Source organism: Phalangium opilio, unplaced genomic scaffold (assembly GCF_054372755.1).
Source record: "Phalangium opilio isolate 3A_F unplaced genomic scaffold, DU_Popi_V2 ptg000009l_1, whole genome shotgun sequence".
Taxonomy (NCBI): domain Eukaryota; kingdom Metazoa; phylum Arthropoda; class Arachnida; order Opiliones; family Phalangiidae; genus Phalangium; species Phalangium opilio.
In genome coordinates, this window is record NW_028324146.1 from 10,845,049 (window position 1) to 10,862,097 (window position 17,049).

The 17,049-nt window shown below is 38.9% G+C and overlaps 2 protein-coding genes across 2 annotated transcripts; both read right to left on the minus strand.

Moving 5' to 3' along the window:
* Positions 1-10,125: 10,125 nt before the first annotated feature.
* On the minus strand, positions 10,126-11,595 carry LOC149714176 (uncharacterized). The gene has a single exon (XM_089844696.1). The coding sequence runs from the start codon at positions 11,593-11,595 to the stop codon at positions 10,126-10,128; it is 1,470 nt and encodes a 489-aa protein (XP_089700822.1).
* Positions 11,596-11,718: 123 nt separating this feature from the next.
* LOC149714177 (uncharacterized) lies at positions 11,719-15,108 on the minus strand. The gene has a single exon (XM_089844704.1). It carries the CDS (start codon positions 15,106-15,108, stop codon positions 11,719-11,721), a length of 3,390 nt encoding a protein of 1,129 aa, XP_089700830.1.
* Positions 15,109-17,049: the final 1,941 nt, after the last annotated feature.

Below are 17,049 nucleotides of genomic sequence, written 5' to 3' on the forward strand. Positions count from 1 at the left end.
CTACTAAGATGACTTTACCCGCCGATCGTGGACTCACACAGCTTTTGCTGTGTGAGAAGAGACCAAATTCGATTTTTCCATCCGTCTCGTCTCAGGAATAGCCTGGGAAGAGACCAAATTCGATTCATGTGCCTCGATTTCCGTAACTTGTTTTGTAATCTTTACTGGCTACATTTGGCTGCGCAAAAAGTTGCGGAAATTTGTGTGAAGTCGCATTTTTGCGACCCACCACTAAACATTGATCATGGTTCCCTTGTCTTTAGGAGGTTCATGAATCGACCTTCACTGCAGTGTCATTTGCATCCATACAACTGACTATTGCAATGAAGGAGAAGTTCCGGCGCCAACAACCAGACCTGGACGAGAAGACCAAGTCCCACAGCGGCTCGAATGTAACTTCCTTTGGGAGGTAAAGGGTCAACGAGGAATTTTACGAGACATGGCCCGTAAAAGCTGACAAGTCCAGCCCCACCGCATAAGGTTCTACGTACCCTGCAACAGTTAGAACACGTTCTCTTCAGTGGGGCTCTAATTGCAATCTTGACTTCGATGTCCTTCTTAAACTTAACAATTTCACGACATCAGCGTGGTCCTCCTCAGCGCTGGATACATTTTGGACACAAGAAGCGTCGAAAACAACAGGTACCAGGATAGTGACTCAAGGTCTTGTTGCTTGGGGGTCTAAATAAGCTAGTATTTCTCTGGTTTCTTGGAAAACGTTTTCGTTGCTAGGTGTTTCATTTTGCACTGTGGATACTGTGGTATAGGATAGTTCTAGAAAGTTCGCTGTCAATTTTGATGGGCTATTTCCTCTTTCATTGTAGTTATTTTTAGAAACCGTGGATTTCTTTTCAGTTTGTTTTAAAGGGATAGGTTTAAGTTTAAAGGGCTAATATTATCTTTATAGGGGTAATTTAAGGCACTTCGTTATTAATTTAAAGGTTTAATTGGAAATTTAATTCGATTTTCGTGTCAAGATGGTTATATATCCCCACCTCTTCTGAAAAGTTCGTCCCCGAACTTGGCATATTTATCTTACCATCACGTTAAGTTTTTTTTTTTTTTTTTCGATGCAAAGGGGTTTTAGTACTTGAAGACTTAATCAACTTGTTTCCATTCAAAAACCGCTCAGTGGGATAAAAAGTAGGGGTGTTATGTTTCAATTCTTCTTTGTCTTGTTCATCTTCCGTAAGGGAATTTTCATTCATTCTCTTCTCTTCGATAAAGAAGTTTTGCAATTCTTGTTTTTTCTCTGTATCCAAATCTATATCTTCTGGCATGCTTATGTCATTGGTCAGGGTCATAGTGGTAGGGGTTGCTCTTGAGTTTTGAATAAATGGAAACACCCAGTATTGTCCATTTATTGTGCAAGTGATACTATAATCCTCGTAGTTCTGTTTTGCTCCTACATCTGTCATCCAATTAGATCCCAATATAATCGAAAAGTTTGCTTTCTCAATTATGTAAAATTCAATTTCCATAGGGGGACCCATTTCATCATTTAATTGTAAAGGAAGTTTAATTGGGCCTTCAGCTTTAAGAGGACTGTTTGGGGAAGCTGAAAAGAATTCTCTTGTTTTCAGACGGTTAAAATCTTTTTCTGGGTAGACTTGTTCAGCGACATTTTTGACCATAAATGATGTACATGCCCCAGTGTCTAGGATTGCAGCATAGTTGCCATTCTGTAATTGAAGGGGTATACTTCCAGTTCTTGGGACGACATTACGTATCACGTTAATTGAGTTTTCATGTTGTGGAACAGTTATCTCAACCGTTCTTTTAGAAGTGGTATTTTGTTCTTCATTTCTTTCTCTTGATTGATAGTTTTGTTTTTGGGGACAATCTCTAGCCATATGATCCGTAGAATTACATACAAAGCATTTAGGCCTAGCTGATGGAAGATACGATTCAAGGGGTAAGGTTACTTCTTGTGGTCTACTTCTTTTATTTGGACAGTTATAAACAAAATGTCCGTATTCCTTGCAATAGTTGCAAAATTTGTTTATTAAGGGGTTTCGGGGTTCGTTTGTTCCTTGATTTCTAGGGTGTAAAACTCCCATCACTGGTTGAAGTTGCTTCACTACCTCTAGAAGTTCATCAACTATGGTACAAGTTTTCAAGTTCAATAGGGCTTCATATTCGGGCATTAATCCAAAAATTATATGGTCTAATCGATCTTGCTCGGAGGGGATAGAGGGTAATTCATCATAAATATTTATCATATCCTGAACATAATCTTCAGGGCTCTCATTGGGTCTTTGCCTTCTTGTTTGAATTTTTCTCTTGATTATTTTGGAATAACCATCTCCCAAATATTTTTCTTTAAACTTATTCTCAAAATCATCCCAGGTATGAAAATGATTAATATTTTTCCAATACCATTTCTTTGCTTGTCCTTCGAATGCTAGGGGTATATGGGTCAATAATTCTTGAAGTGTTACGCCTGTTATCATCCCATACTCGTACGCGCTATATAGGAATTCTATAGGGTTTGATTCTCCATTAAATCGTGCCGTAAATTGAGGAATTGGTAAAGTTCTATTTCTCTGGGTTGAATATTGTAATTTATCTCCTCTAGGAATTAGGGTAATATCAGGAATATTTGATATCTCTTGTTCTTTCTCGTATACCGGAAATATAGGACTTTTCAACTTGTCTTGGAAGGTATTCTGACTTAGTATAGGTTCGTTTCTTGGAAAAAGTTCCTCTCTCTCTGGTCTCAAGGTAACGTTAGTAGGAGGGTTGAAAAATTCTTTTACTCGTGTCGAATAGGGGTCTTCCGTATAGGGGTCTTCCGAACGTTTTTCTTCGTAAATATTGGAGGGGAGGGATACTTTCTTTCCTGTTTCTTTTTGGTTATAAGGGGTAGATGTAAATATGGGGTCTAACCTCTCTTCCTCTTTTCTAGTCTTTTCGATTCTTCTAAGGATTTCTTCGCTATCAATAACATTTTCTTCGGGTGATTTTGGTATATCATTTATATGGGTACGTTTCGTATTAATTTGATGTGTATCAGATTCCGAACTCGAACTTGAGTTAGATCTCAACGATTGGGGAGGGGAACCTCTATGGGTTTCTAATGAATCTCTATAACTCTTATCAAGTGTCTCTAGCGTTTCTTTAAACATTTGTTGTGATTCAGCATTTTGCTGTAATAGTTTTAATATCATTTCATCTTTAAGATTAGGGGTAACTAAATTTTTTCTTTGGATCCAACTAACCAAGACACAAAATAATTTTATAAAGGGTAGAATTACTTTGTCATACGACAATATGATTATCAAAATAATCAAAACGTATATAATAAGATCCGATGTGTCAATTTGACTCATGATGATTGCTCGATTATTTTCAATATTTTCTCAAAATATAGGGGTTTTTAATAATAGGGATTTTTTAACAATTGAACCAACTTTGACTCTCTTTAAGACATGTCAGAATCCATCATATCGATAAGATTCAATCTTGTTCATAAATGTTCACACACTTTTATAGGGGTCAAAATAAAGAAATTAAACAAGACAATTAAACTTACATCTAAGGGAGGTTTGCAATTTATAACCTCTTTGAAATGGCTCCTCAATAGGATTACCTCCTACAGCCTTTAAGATTTTAAAAATTAAATTTAGGGGTTTGTTAGGTTAAAAGCGTGCAATTATGCACTAAAAATGATGTTCAAAAATAGAAAGTTAAGATTTTTTAAAATGAATCAATCCGTCAACCATAATCCAGGTTCTTTAACAATAGTTTCAAGCCAGTTAATCAATAGTTTCAAGTTTTTTTAATTTCTTACGCCAAGTAGCTCCTCTTCCATATTCTTTATAGGGGTTCAGGATCTTTTTTTTTCTTCTCGATTTCAGGGTTTTTCTTCAGGATCATTTTTTCTCTGAGTACGCGATTTAAGGGTTAATTATGTTTTTTTTCTTCTTTCTCGATTTAAGGGTTCGCGCGCTCTCTTCTTCTAGGGGTTAAAATATTCTCCGATTCAACTTGATGAAAAATAAAGGTATCAAATGAATAAAAATAAAAACATCGAATAAAAATAAAGGTTTCGATTTAAAAAATAATCTCCGTCCGTTTAGAGATTTCTTGGGGGTGAGCCGACAGGGTCTCGTTTAGACATTTCAGGTATCGACTGACGATGGGACAGGAGGGACTTCGTATATATAACTTCTAGTTTCTCGCTAGGATTTCTGGGATAATGACGTTTGTTGATTGACTTTGGTTTGGCGAATAGTGGACCATATTTATGACGTAGCCGGGCGTATTCATGTTAACAGCGAATGGGCAAAACGTTTTGTTTTGGGACCAAATACGGATTGGTCAGTTAAAGGGTTAAAAAAATGTTCTAGAAGTTTCTCGGGCCAGGTACCAGGATAGTGACTCAAGGTCTTGCTGCTTGGGGGTCTAAATAAGCTAGAATTTCTCTGGTTTCTTGGAAAAGTTTTCGTTGCTAGGTGTTTCATTTTGCACTGTGGATACTGTGGTATAGGATAGTTCTAGAAAGTTCGCTGTTAATTTTGATGGGCTATATCCTCTTTCATTGTAGTTATTTTTAGAAACCGTGGATTTCTTTTCAGTTTGTTTTAAAGGGATAGGTTTAAGTTTAAAGGGCTAATATTATCTTTATAGGGGTAATTTAAGGCACTTCGTTATTAATTTAAAGGTTTAATTGGAAATTTAATTTGATTTTCGTGTCAAGATGGTTATAAAATCTAGAAACCTTTACTGGTGTACCATGAATTATAGAATGAGCCAAAGGGAGAAGAAACAAGTAAAATATTCTGGAATAAGACGAAGGGATCGCGGCGGGCTTTTTTTGCCAAAGAGTGAATTTCAACCGTATTTGAAGCGTCTAAATGCAACTATGAGACAAGTCTTAACACAAGATGGAATTAAAATATATGGCAGAAATATCGCTCAAGTAAGTAGTCTTGAAGGGTTTTTACGGATTAAGAACAAAGAGGGTTGTTTTAATAACATTCCCTTGCTTAATATAGGCAGCTGCAGAACTTGAGAGACTTTTCATGGAGGGTTCTGATAATTTGTTTCCTAATCAAAAGCGGGATGACAAACTGTCGTTCTTCAAAGAATGGCAACGGAAAATGTTACACGCAACCCCCAGTAGCACAAGTCTTCCGCATAACAGTCGGTTAAAGGTCGAATAGTCGGTTTACGGTCCAGTCGGCTGTACCATGCTTATTCCGACACTTTTCCGACTCATGAAGCCGACTACTTCTTTTAGTTGGCAATGCCGACATCTATCTGACAGTTGGAACAGAGATGGTTTAAAGTAGGCTTGCCTACCGTCTAGAAAGTTCCAACACATTTTTTGCCAATTGATTACCAACTCCCTCGCGCTAGTCGTTATTGTGACGTTTAAGAAGAGTAAAATTAAAAGCAAAGTTATTCTTAGGCCGTTTAGTAACCGACATTTATCCGACAGTTGGAACTGTGGTGGTTTGAAGTAGGCTTGCCTACCGTCCTAAACATGTAACCCATTTTTGCCAATTGATTACCAACTCCTTCCCGCTAGTTGGTATGGTCACGTTTTAAAAGAGTAAAATGAAAAACGAAGTTGTTGTATAGGCCTTCTTTTTCCGTGGGACGTTTTTTTTGACTTTTACTATTCCGCATATGCCACCAAATTTTTTTTGTTATATATTAATCTTATACTATATTTCGACCCACAAGCAGAAGTTGATAATAGTATATTTTAGGCAACACTAGAAACATAACGTTACAAAAAACTGCAAAGCAAGAAAACACATCTGATTTTCTCGTTTGAATTTTCACTCCTGTAATTTCTCGGGTCAGGTGACACGCCTCTGTTCTATTGGCGTAACTAAGGTAACGCCATACACGTCATCATCGAAGAGGGCGCTGCTAGTGCGAAAGCAAGACAGCCTTTCCAGTATCTCTGACGCGGCTGGGTCGTTAGAATGTTTAAGCGAGATTTTTGTGGTTGAAAATGATTAGTTCTAGGCTTGCTAACTTTTAATTTCATCGCTAAGGTTCTTTGTCACACTATATAAACTAGAAACGTCTTCGTTTGTCACGTAAGGTTTGAATTTTGTTATTGAATTATCAATTTATCTACCTCTTAGAGCCAGTTTTATGAATAAGCCTTTGCTTTTTTACCTAGCTTCTCATCTGCTGGGAACCACACCCCTATAAAGTGAAACCAAAACTTAAACGTTTATGTATACCTTCAGTTTCTTCGTTTGAATATAAAAGAAGCAAGTGTTTTGGGGTGCTTGGAGTTCAAAAACCTTATATTTTAAAGATTTTTGGTTGTGAAAATAATACTGAATTCCAAAATAGATCTCAATTTGTTATAGTTACAGAATTTTTATGCGGTTTCAAACATTTTAAGAGAAAAATGTGTGAAATAATACCCTTTAGAATTGTATGTTTTTCTTTTTCCTTAAAAAAATTTGTAAGTGTATATTTTTCATTAAGATTTTTGTAATTTAATAGATAGCAACTGGCCACATCGAAGATATTAACAATGAATAAGAATAAATGCTTTAATTGATGTAAATATTTTACTCGCCCTGAAAAATTTTACTTTTTGTTAAAAGCAATTAGCTAGGCAGCTAATATTTCCATTCGCCTAGTCGTGTAATATCGAATACATTGTTTAATATTTGAAAATGTTATAATTGATGCTCAACCTGTATGTTACTTGAAAAAGTACAAATTCTAAAGCGATTGTCATTGAAAATGTATTAAAGAAATTTCAATACTAGGTATCAGTATCCTTTACTATAAGCGAATGAAGCCTCGAGTTAAGGCTTGATCGTCGCAAAAGCGTCGGACCTCTTGCTGACAGGCGGTTAAGTCGACTCTCAAACGTGTTGGATGAGAGTCGTATTTCATTCGTGTCATGTAAACCAGTGGGCCGTCGTCCCACCGGGCGGACATTTCGATTCTCAAACCCTTACTCTACCTGCCCTTTACCGACGTTTTACCGTTCCTATACTAAAAAGCCGCGAAATCGTCGGATTGAGCGCGGCTTTTGGTAGGCATAATGACGCCGACATATAGTCGGCCAACAGTCGTTTTATAGTCGTCTCATAACAGTCGGAAAACCGGCGGGCCATCGTCCCGCCGGGCGGACATTTCGACTCTCAAACCATTACTCTACCAGCGCTTTACCGACGATTTACCGTTCCTATAATAAAAAGCCGCGAAATTGTCGGATTGAGCGCGGCTTTAGGTAGGCATAATGACTCCGACATATAGTCGGCCAACAGTCGTTTTATAGTAGCCTCAAAACAGTAGGAAAACCGGGGGGCCGTCGTCCCTCCAGGCGGACATTTCGACTTTCAAACCATTACTCTCCCGACTTATTAGTGACTTTTTACCAACTCGTCGGTAACACATAAAGCCGACCATGTACGCCCTACGTCGGCTGTGCTACTAGGGACCACAAATGAGGTAATAACTGCGTGGGATGCTAAAAAATCGGAAAAACATCATCAACCGCAAAAAGGCTGCGCATCTTTAAGAGACGCCCTATTTGTTCAGTCTAAATCAAACGTTAGGTCTGGTAGCGATGAACCAAAGACTCAAGAAATTAAAAGACAAAAAAGCACTTTTGCATAACACAGAGGTAATAGAGCAAACCGACAATGTAATGAACAATCGTAAGAAGCGAGGAAGAAAAGAGGAAAAAAATGTAGAGATATATCAGCTGCAATAAAACCAAATATTGAAAGTTTGTGCAATCGAGAAAAACCAAAACCGGACAAAAGTGTAAATAAAGAAATGAAAAAAGCTGTTGCAAAACGACTAGGGTTTGAAAGACTCCCGAGTCCAGAAAGGTTAGAAACAGAAAAAACCTTTGTCGACCAGAATACTCCCAAGATTGGAAAAACATTAGGAAGAAATGGCAACGAAATTAAAAAAGCTGTTGCAAAACGACTAGGATTTGAAAGACTCCCGAGTCCAGAAAAGTTAGAAACAGAAAAAACTTTGTCGACCAGAATACTCCCAAGAATGTAGGAAGAAATGGCAAAGAAATGAAAAAGGTAGCTGCAAAACGACTAGGATTTGAAACACTCCAGAGTCCAGAAAAGTTAGAAACAGAAAAAAACTTTAGCGACAAGAAAATCCCCAAAACTAAAACGAAATTAAAAGAAATTAACAATGGCGAAGGTCATTCAACCAGCTCTAGTCCAATGCCAAGGACCCGTTCCATCGGGAAAAGGAAATTAAAACTACCAAAGCATTTAAATGATGATTATATAACACAATATATTTGATAGTTCCTGTTTTATTTTTACCTCTTTTAATATTTTAAATGTGATAAGAAAAGTAATAAATCAGTACAAATGATCTGTTATAATATTATTAACAACGAATGTCCTTACAATTAAAGTTGTTTTGACAAAATGATCAGAAGGTCTACACTATGACTCATTTGTAAAATCTAACGAACTACAATAATTTAGAAAAGTTTTGCTTTACATACAAGGGTGTATCTCGGTAACCTTTTCCAGAATGATGATGCCCATGCACATCTTCCTTGGTTAGTAAAGCCTTCCTTGAATTTGCAAAGTTTAAACTAGTTATTTTCCCATTAGCGTTGAATTTGTATTGAGAAAACAGGCTCTCAACAGCACTGCCATTCAATCTAATTGGCATGAGATAGTATCCAGGATACTTTGTTGTGAAATATTTGACAAGACCTTTAAATCCAAACAGCATTACTCGTAGAAGGTCCCAGGTCTGTTAAACATATTTGAGAGTGAGGGTTAACTGAAAACAGTATAATTATTGATTTTTACCTGCCATGAAAGGAATTCTTTTCCAGTATACATACAATTAAATTTTGGGTCTCTAGCTATAAAATTGATTATTATCATTATACATTTAATCACGAATTTATAGCTTCGCTACTTAGAATGGCTAAACGAGCTTATTTCTGCTTGGTTGTCCCCATCAGTTTCAATGTGCTTTAAGACCACCCATTTTTCTCAACACACATCTTACCATGGCGTATATGGGGCAATGGCCATTCCAAGTAGCAAACACTGGTGATAGTATGTAAAATAACTCATAAACTCTTTGGTTATTTTAACTAAGGCTCTGGTTTGGACTTAAGTTAAATAAAAACTCGGATTTAGAAATCAAGAAAAAAATAGTTTAATGGAAAAAATGGAGATCGAACTTGTCGCTCTGGTTTCGCTTTATGCACTGAAGTTTTTTCCCTCCAAAATCTCTCTCGTTTTTCACCCTTTTACCTGGGAGGGGCTAGACCCCACACCGCGATAATCTCTTTCTTTTGGGTTTTGAAAAACTTTCCCTAGATTCTCTACTTTCTCTACTTTTTCGCTGAGTCACAAGCAACAAGTTCGATAAGACACAATTACAAGTTTCACAAAATAAACAAAATAAACCCTAAATCCCCACAAATTCCCCCCATGAACTATGAATAGTTCATCTCAGTTCGGGTTTAATTTTCAGTTTAGTTCAAGTGGGTAAAGCAAATTAATTGCCCTTCGAATTATATTTCGATTAGGCAATCTAAGCGCACACGAGCGCACTCTAGCATCCCGCCCCACAAACACTTCTTCTACAATGGCCATCTTCCATTGTTGTCGGGGGAGGTTGGTATCGCTAACCAAGAGGATGTTGCCAGGTTTTATTGAACCCTCCTTATGAAGATCCAAAGATCCAGCTTATGAGCTGACGTTAGTTGCAGGAGGTAATCTTGCTTCCACTTCCTCCAAAACTTGTTTAGAAGATTCTCCTGATATTTGAATCTCTTCACTGCGTCGATTCTTTTAAGGCTAGAAGTGGGATCCAACTTCGAATCGGGTGGCAGTGACGTCAGCCGACGTCCAGTCAGGAAATGGGCTGGGGTCAACCCGACTGGCTCTCCTGTTTCGCTATATTGATAGGTTAGCGGTCTCGAATTTATAACCGCTTCAATTTCCGCGAGGACTGTTTGTAACTCGTCGAAGTTTAGCAACGCTTTTCCGAGTGTCTTTTTCAGCGCAATTTTCACTGTTTTAACTTGCCTCTCATAGAAGCCACCCCACCAGGGGGACCTCTCCGCGATAAACTTCCACTCTATACCGTTTTGTCCGAAAAACTCGTATACTTCTTTTTTACTTATGTTTTTCCAATCGCGATTAGTTCTCTGTTTGCTTTCTTGAAACTTAAAGCGTTATCCGAATACATAGTCTTAATTATTCCTCTGCGTGAAATAAACCTTCTTAACGCTAACATAAATGTCTCGGTGGACATTTCCATAACTAGCTCTAAATGTATAGCCCTTGTTAGACCACAGGTAAATAAACAGATATAAGCCTTGGTGGTTGCGTTTTCGTTAGGGTTTCTCTTAATATACAAGGGGCCTGCGAAATCTACCCCAGTAACCTCAAAACTAGCTGATTGCGAAATCCTATCTCTAGGCAAAGGGGCGGTCTGCTCATCTAACGGCTGTGCCTTCCAAATACGGCATGTTAAGCAACGAGAGACTCGTTGTTTAATTTGTTGTCTTCCTTGCAATACCCAATAATTTTCTCTAACTTGAGCCAATGTGTTAGCTAGACCTTGATGGTAAACTCTGGTGTGTGCTTCATCAATTATCAAATCTGTTAAATGGTGTTTCTTTGGCAAGATAATTGGATGTTTCTCGTTATACTCCAGGTCAGATGATCTTTGCAGGCGTCCGCCGACTCTCAATAGACCGGCTTCGTCTAAAATTGGATTGAGGTTTTTAATTTCGGATGGGTAGCCAATCTCTCTCTTTTCTCGCAGGTCTTTAATTTCCTTGTAAAAAACCTCTTCTTGCATTTTCCTTAAGAAATAGTTTTTCGATTCTTGTATTTCTTTCGCTGATAAGGGTTCTACTCTCTTAATGGCGTTTTTCCTTGAGTTGCTAATAAATCTTCTCATCCATGTTAATATACGAACTGGTGTTTTCAGAACGCTGTAATTTTCCAATGATAGTATTGACTCTTCATTTGAAATATTTACCGCTGTCAACGCGCTTTCTTGGTAACTCTTTCTAGTTTCTTGATCTAGATCTAATTCTACCTTTTCTGTATCTGTTAATTCCTTCGCAATTCGGATAGGCCACTCTTCGCGGTTTCTTTCAAGCCATGTTGGTCCTTTCCACCAAATTACCTTGTCTTTTAACTCTGTCAGCTTCATTCCTCTGGTTAGCAGGTCTGCAGGGTTGTCCTTCCCCGCGCAGTGCAGCCATGCCTTAGGCTCTGTTGTATCGTGAATTTCTCGTACTCTATTCGCGACGAATGGTACCCATTTTCGGGATAAGCCATGTATCCAATGAATTACGATTGTGGAATCTGACCATAAGTGAATCTTGTCTTTGGACGCCTTGAATACTTCGTTTACTCTATTTGTCAATCTTGCCTCAATTAAGGCTCCCATTAACTCTAACCTGGGAAGGGTGATTGACTTCAAGGGAGCTACTCTAGATTTCGACGTAATTAAACACGTCTTTACAGTTCCGTCTCTTGCCGTAGCTCTTGCATATACGACCGCTCCGTAGGCCGCTTCACTAGCATCGCAAAAGCAATGCAGCTCCATTTCCTCCAGGTCGGCGTCTGTCATATTCAGGAGACAATGACGTGGAAATGAGATTAGTCTTAGATCTGGTATTTCTGATTTCCAATTCTTCCAGTCCTTGGCTATTTCCTTGGGTAACGGCGAGTCCCAGCCTACTCCTGATGCCCATTATTGCTGAAAGAGTATTTTTACTCTGATTGAAAAGGGCGTAATCAATCCGAGAGGGTCAAAAATCCTCGCTGATGATTGCAATACGCATCTCTTTGTGTCATTGAATTGTGACATATCTTTGATTAAGGAGTTCACGTCGAAGGTGAAAGTATCTTCTAGGTGGTTCCAACTCATGCCTTGTACCTTTTGCTGCTGTCCAGCACTAGTGATTAAGGCGTTACTCTCTGTTTTGGAGTGATTTTCCCAATTCTCTTCTTCGAACCTTTGTCTCAACTCTTCAGAATTGGTTCTCCACTTTCGTAATCTCATTTTTGCTTCTGCGAAGATTTCTCTAGCTTCTTTAGCTCTCTGGTATGCCTCCAAATGATCGTCCACGGTAGTAATTAAATCGTCAACGTACAAGTCGCTATTGAGAAGTTGACACGTTTCTGGGTATTTATTTTCGTAATGTTTTACGTGGAACTTGATTGTGGCCGCTAGGTGGTAAGGACTTGATGTAACCCCGAACAAAACTCTCGTCATTCTGTACGTTATAGTTTGAGCGCTGGATTGCTGGTTTAAAGGGTCGGGATTCCAGAGAAACCTCGTCGCGTTTCGGTCTTCTGGAGCTATAGTAATCTGCAGAAACGCTTGTTCAATATCTGCCGTTATTGCCACTCTTTTCATTCGAAATCGAAGTAAAACTTCGTAGAGGTCTGGATTGAGGTTAGGACCAGGTAGCAAACATTCATTCAAGGACACCTCTCTGTTTTCGTGCGACGACGCGTCGAATACGACTCTAACTTTAGTCGTGAGTCTTTCTTGCTTAATTACTGGTTGGTGCGGAATGTAATACAATGGTTTAGCCTCTGCTTCATCGTCGGGAACTCTCTCTATGATATGCTTCTCTTCATATTCGTCTATGACCTTCTTATAGCTGTCGAATAGGTTAACGTCTCTGCGGAATCTTCTCGATAGAGTTTCTAATCTTTTCTGAGCCATGCGATAATTATTTGCTAAACTTGGTTTGTCTTCTGCCCACGGAAGTCGTACTTGGTACCGTCCTTCTTCCATCTTGATCGTTCGCTCGAAGGTTTGTATAGCTTCCTGGTGTCTCTCGTTTAATTCCTCTTTGCTTGGCTCTATTATTCCTAACGACTCTAAATCCCAGAATGCCTTTAAACTTTCTCCAATATTATTTTCTTCTCTTGATTCCAAGATTAAATTCGTGGCGCTTGTTTCTACTTCTCTCTCTACGTCTGACGTCATGAGTAGACAGGAGCTTGTGGTCGGACCCTGCACCACCCAGCCAAATAACGTCTCCATGGCGACTAATGAGTCGCTTAACCTTTCTACTTTGCTACTAAACACCTTCCAATAGTAATCAGAACCAATTAGCAGTCCAATTTCTGTTTGAAGTGGATAAATATCCGATACATCTTCCGCTAACTTGAGATGTCTCTCTTCTAGATATAATTTAATGTCTCTACTTGGAACTTGTATCTTCGCTGCGCTGATATCCGGTGTCTCAATAGCTTCAATAATAATGGACTGATTATCATGTATGCTTTTTACTTCTAATTGTACTCTCTTTGTTAGAATGGAAGTAGGCTTATTTGCGCCAAAAGGAAAATAATTGAGCTTTATTTCTCCTACTGTGGGTAACTTCAATTTCTCAGAAAGGTCTCTTCTCACAAATGTACGCTGGCTCCCTCCGTCTATTAAGCATCTTGCGACCTCTTGTTTTTCTCTTCCCTTCAGTACGACCGTGGCCGTTTGTAGCAAAATGCTACCGCTAGGGGGTTCGCTCATTCCTCCCTGTACTAGACTATGGCTTCCCGCTTCCTCTGTTAAGGTATTTTGCCCTCTCTCTCCCCTTTTGGCGCTCTCGTCTTTCTCTCTTGCCTCGCATATCGCCGTGTGATGTCGCCTTTGGCAATGATTGCATTGTACTTTTGCTTTGCAGTATTTCGACATGTGATCCGCTCTTAGGCATCGGAAACACCTTCGCTTTCTCTTTAAAACCTCTATTTTTTCGGCTAGTGATTTTCCGTTGCACTCAGTGGCGCTATGAGCTTCGTCGCAAAATGGGCAAATTACTTCTACGCTATTTGACAGAGCCAAGGACGTTGTTTTCTTGGGTCTCTGCTGAAACGAATATTTTTCGTATCCCTTGCTTCTATACTCCTTGGAGGCATTTCTATAATTGTTTTGTTCGCTACTCTCTAAGACTCTTCCGTTCGACCTTATAAATGCCTGGGCCCTTTCTCTGCTCTCTAACTCTATCCTGATGAATTCTAATAGATTAGCTACTACTAATTGGTTTGAACCGTCAAGCTTTCTGCTGTATTCTAACGCTAGGTCGTAGGGAATCATCTTTGTGATTGTGTGGTGCAAAAATCCTCCATCTGCCGCTAACCCTAAAGATTCCAAACTCCTTACTTCAACGATACATTGGTCATAGAATGTACGCAAGGCTGATATGTCGCTAGAACGCGTAACTGGAGCCAAACTGGATATATTGTTCATGTGGGTGCTAATAAGCTTCTCTTCACTCCTAAATTTCTCTAATAGGAGCTCTATTGCCTTATCATAATTTTCTCCAGTTGTGGCTAGACCTGACACGGAACTTGCTGCCAGTCCCTTTATGTACGACTTTAAATATGTAAATTTATCTACCTTTGAAAGCGATCCATTGTCATGAATTGTTATTTTATATAGATCCCAAAAGCTCAACCATTTTCCTGGATCACCATAAAATGTTTCGAGATTTATTTTGGGAAGCTTTAACCGCGACGCGAGTCCGCTATTATACCCGATCGCGATTCCGTTATTAGTCCCGCTCGAAGGTCCTTGATTTTGAATCACGACACCTTGTTGACTTCCGGCGCTTTGCTGTTGACCTCCGGCGCTTTGTTGTTGGTTTCCGGTGCTCTGCGGTGGATTTCCGGTGCTCTGCGGTTGATTTCCGGTGCTCTGCGGTTGATTTCCGGTGCTCTGTGGTTGATTTCCGGCGCTTTGCTGTAGGATTCCGGTGCCTGTAGGGGTATTATATCCCGTCGGTGTAGCATTGATCGCATTTGCACCCGTTATTAAGGTAGAAGCTGATGATTCTATATGTTCTTCGATGGTATTCTCAGCTTGGTCTCTGCAGTCATTAATCTCGTCTTCATACTTTAGGACACTCTGTAGTTCGTTGTCTAATTCCTCTATAGTCGTCAGTTCATACACATTTTTGTCCAATTCTTTTAATTCTTCTTCTCTGTTTCGAAGATGGGCTAAGTCTTTTTGTAAACTTCTTACATCTGGTGCGCTCTTTGCAAGTTCAATATTAATCTTCGTTATGTATTTGGTCACTGACGATCGCTTTGACGCACGAACCTTCTTTAATCGCTCTAAACTTTCCATTTTTGTTCACCTCTGTTGACCGATTAAACTAATCTTATCTAAATGTTCTACGCTTAAGTACCGAATTTTCTCTATCTATTTAACTCTCCCGGGTTTCGGCACCATAAAATAACTCATAAACTCTTTGGTTATTTTAACTAAGGCTCTGGTTTGGACTTAAGTTAAATAAAAACTCGGATTTAGAAATCAAGAAAAAAATAGTTTAATGGAAAAAATGGAGATCGAACTTGTCGCTCTGGTTTCGCTTTATGCACTGAAGTTTTTTCCCTCCAAAATCTCTCTCGTTTTTCACCCTTTTACCTGGGAGGGGCTAGACCCCACACCGCGATAATCTCTTTCTTTTGGGTTTTGAAAAACTTTCCCTAGATTCTCTACTTTCTCTACTTTTTCGCTGAGTCACAAGCAACAAGTTCGATAAGACACAATTACAAGTTTCACAAAATAAACAAAATAAACCCTAAATCCCCACAGTATGGAAGTACTACAGGTAGTGTTATAAAACACAAGTGTACATTTTAAATACTTGCCTCTTAGATCTAACAACCACTGTTTAAAGTAATACAATCCATCTTCGATATTTCTCATAACTGGATCACTTGGCGATTGAACTTTAGATTTTGATAGCATGCCATTCTCAAATAATAGGTTGCAAGCTTTCAAATAATCATGCGTTTCCATCGTTTCCTTGGAATCTTCTGGTAGGTTGCCATCGTCAGGATTCGCGTGTTCAAACAATTCAGACAAAACATCATCTTGCTATTAAGAAAAGGTTACTAGACTACCGTAAAACAGCACTGGACATATTTAATTTTACCTGCATTATTTTAGTAGGCTTGACGTTGAGTTGACTCCATAACAACTCACAACATACAATGGGGATGGGGAGAGCGTAGCAATCTCCCGCACATAAAGGTAACGGACCCTTCAGCGTGTCAGAGTTAGTTATTTTTACAATTATTTTATTATGCCCTTACGATCTTTTGTCTTTCTGCGAACGCTACAAAAACATGACTTGTTGAGACTTGTCCGGATAATGCCCTCGGGACAACCACCTGGAACCAATTAAATCTTTGACCCCCTTCACCAATTAACAAAGCAATAAATCACACTAAATACAAAGTCTATTCATAACAATAAAATGATTCGACCCCCCCCCTCCCAAACCATTAAGACACGCCTGGACATGTTTACGTATAACTAAAAAACAGATGGGGATAAAGGTTTACCCTCGCCCCCCTTTTAATGTCATAAAACCTTGTGGGTAGTCCAATTAAAGAAAGAACAAAATAAATTCCATTGTATCTAAGAAACAGATGAAAAGCGATAAATTCTTTTGTTATGAGTCAAGTTCGACCCCCCCCCTCCCCTTTAATGTCATATAACACACACCTGGGTGGCCAAAAGGGGATTTTGTAAACTATAGAGAGTCATTTCACTTTCGAACTCCGGAGAGAAAGTTTGGTGACTAGGCTAGTAAGAAATCACGTGTTTCCTCCGATGCACCTTACGTAATATGTAATTCTTGTTTTGGTAAAAATGTCCCTTAAAATGTGTGCTAAATAGAAAACATGTAAGACAGTCTAGCCATATTCGTGTATACTTTACTCGGAAATGTTAAGATCGGTACGTTTTTTAGCATAATAAGTAATTTTCCGGTATATTTCATTCATCTGTCCACATCTCTTTCGGTATGGCCGATAATGTTCATGAAGACCTCAAAAAACTAGGGTATGCCCCCATGCCACGTACGGGTCATCTACACTGCCTCATGGTGATGGGACTATAAAAGACGAGCCTGACTGCGGCCAATAAATTTATTTCTGCACATCACGTGACTGTGCGGACTTTAGACGTTGTGTTTTAGTTCAATCTAAAAACCTTATCCGTATGTCGACAAATAAAGAGCGAAGACATCTTCTTGACGAGCGAAACTTTTGTACT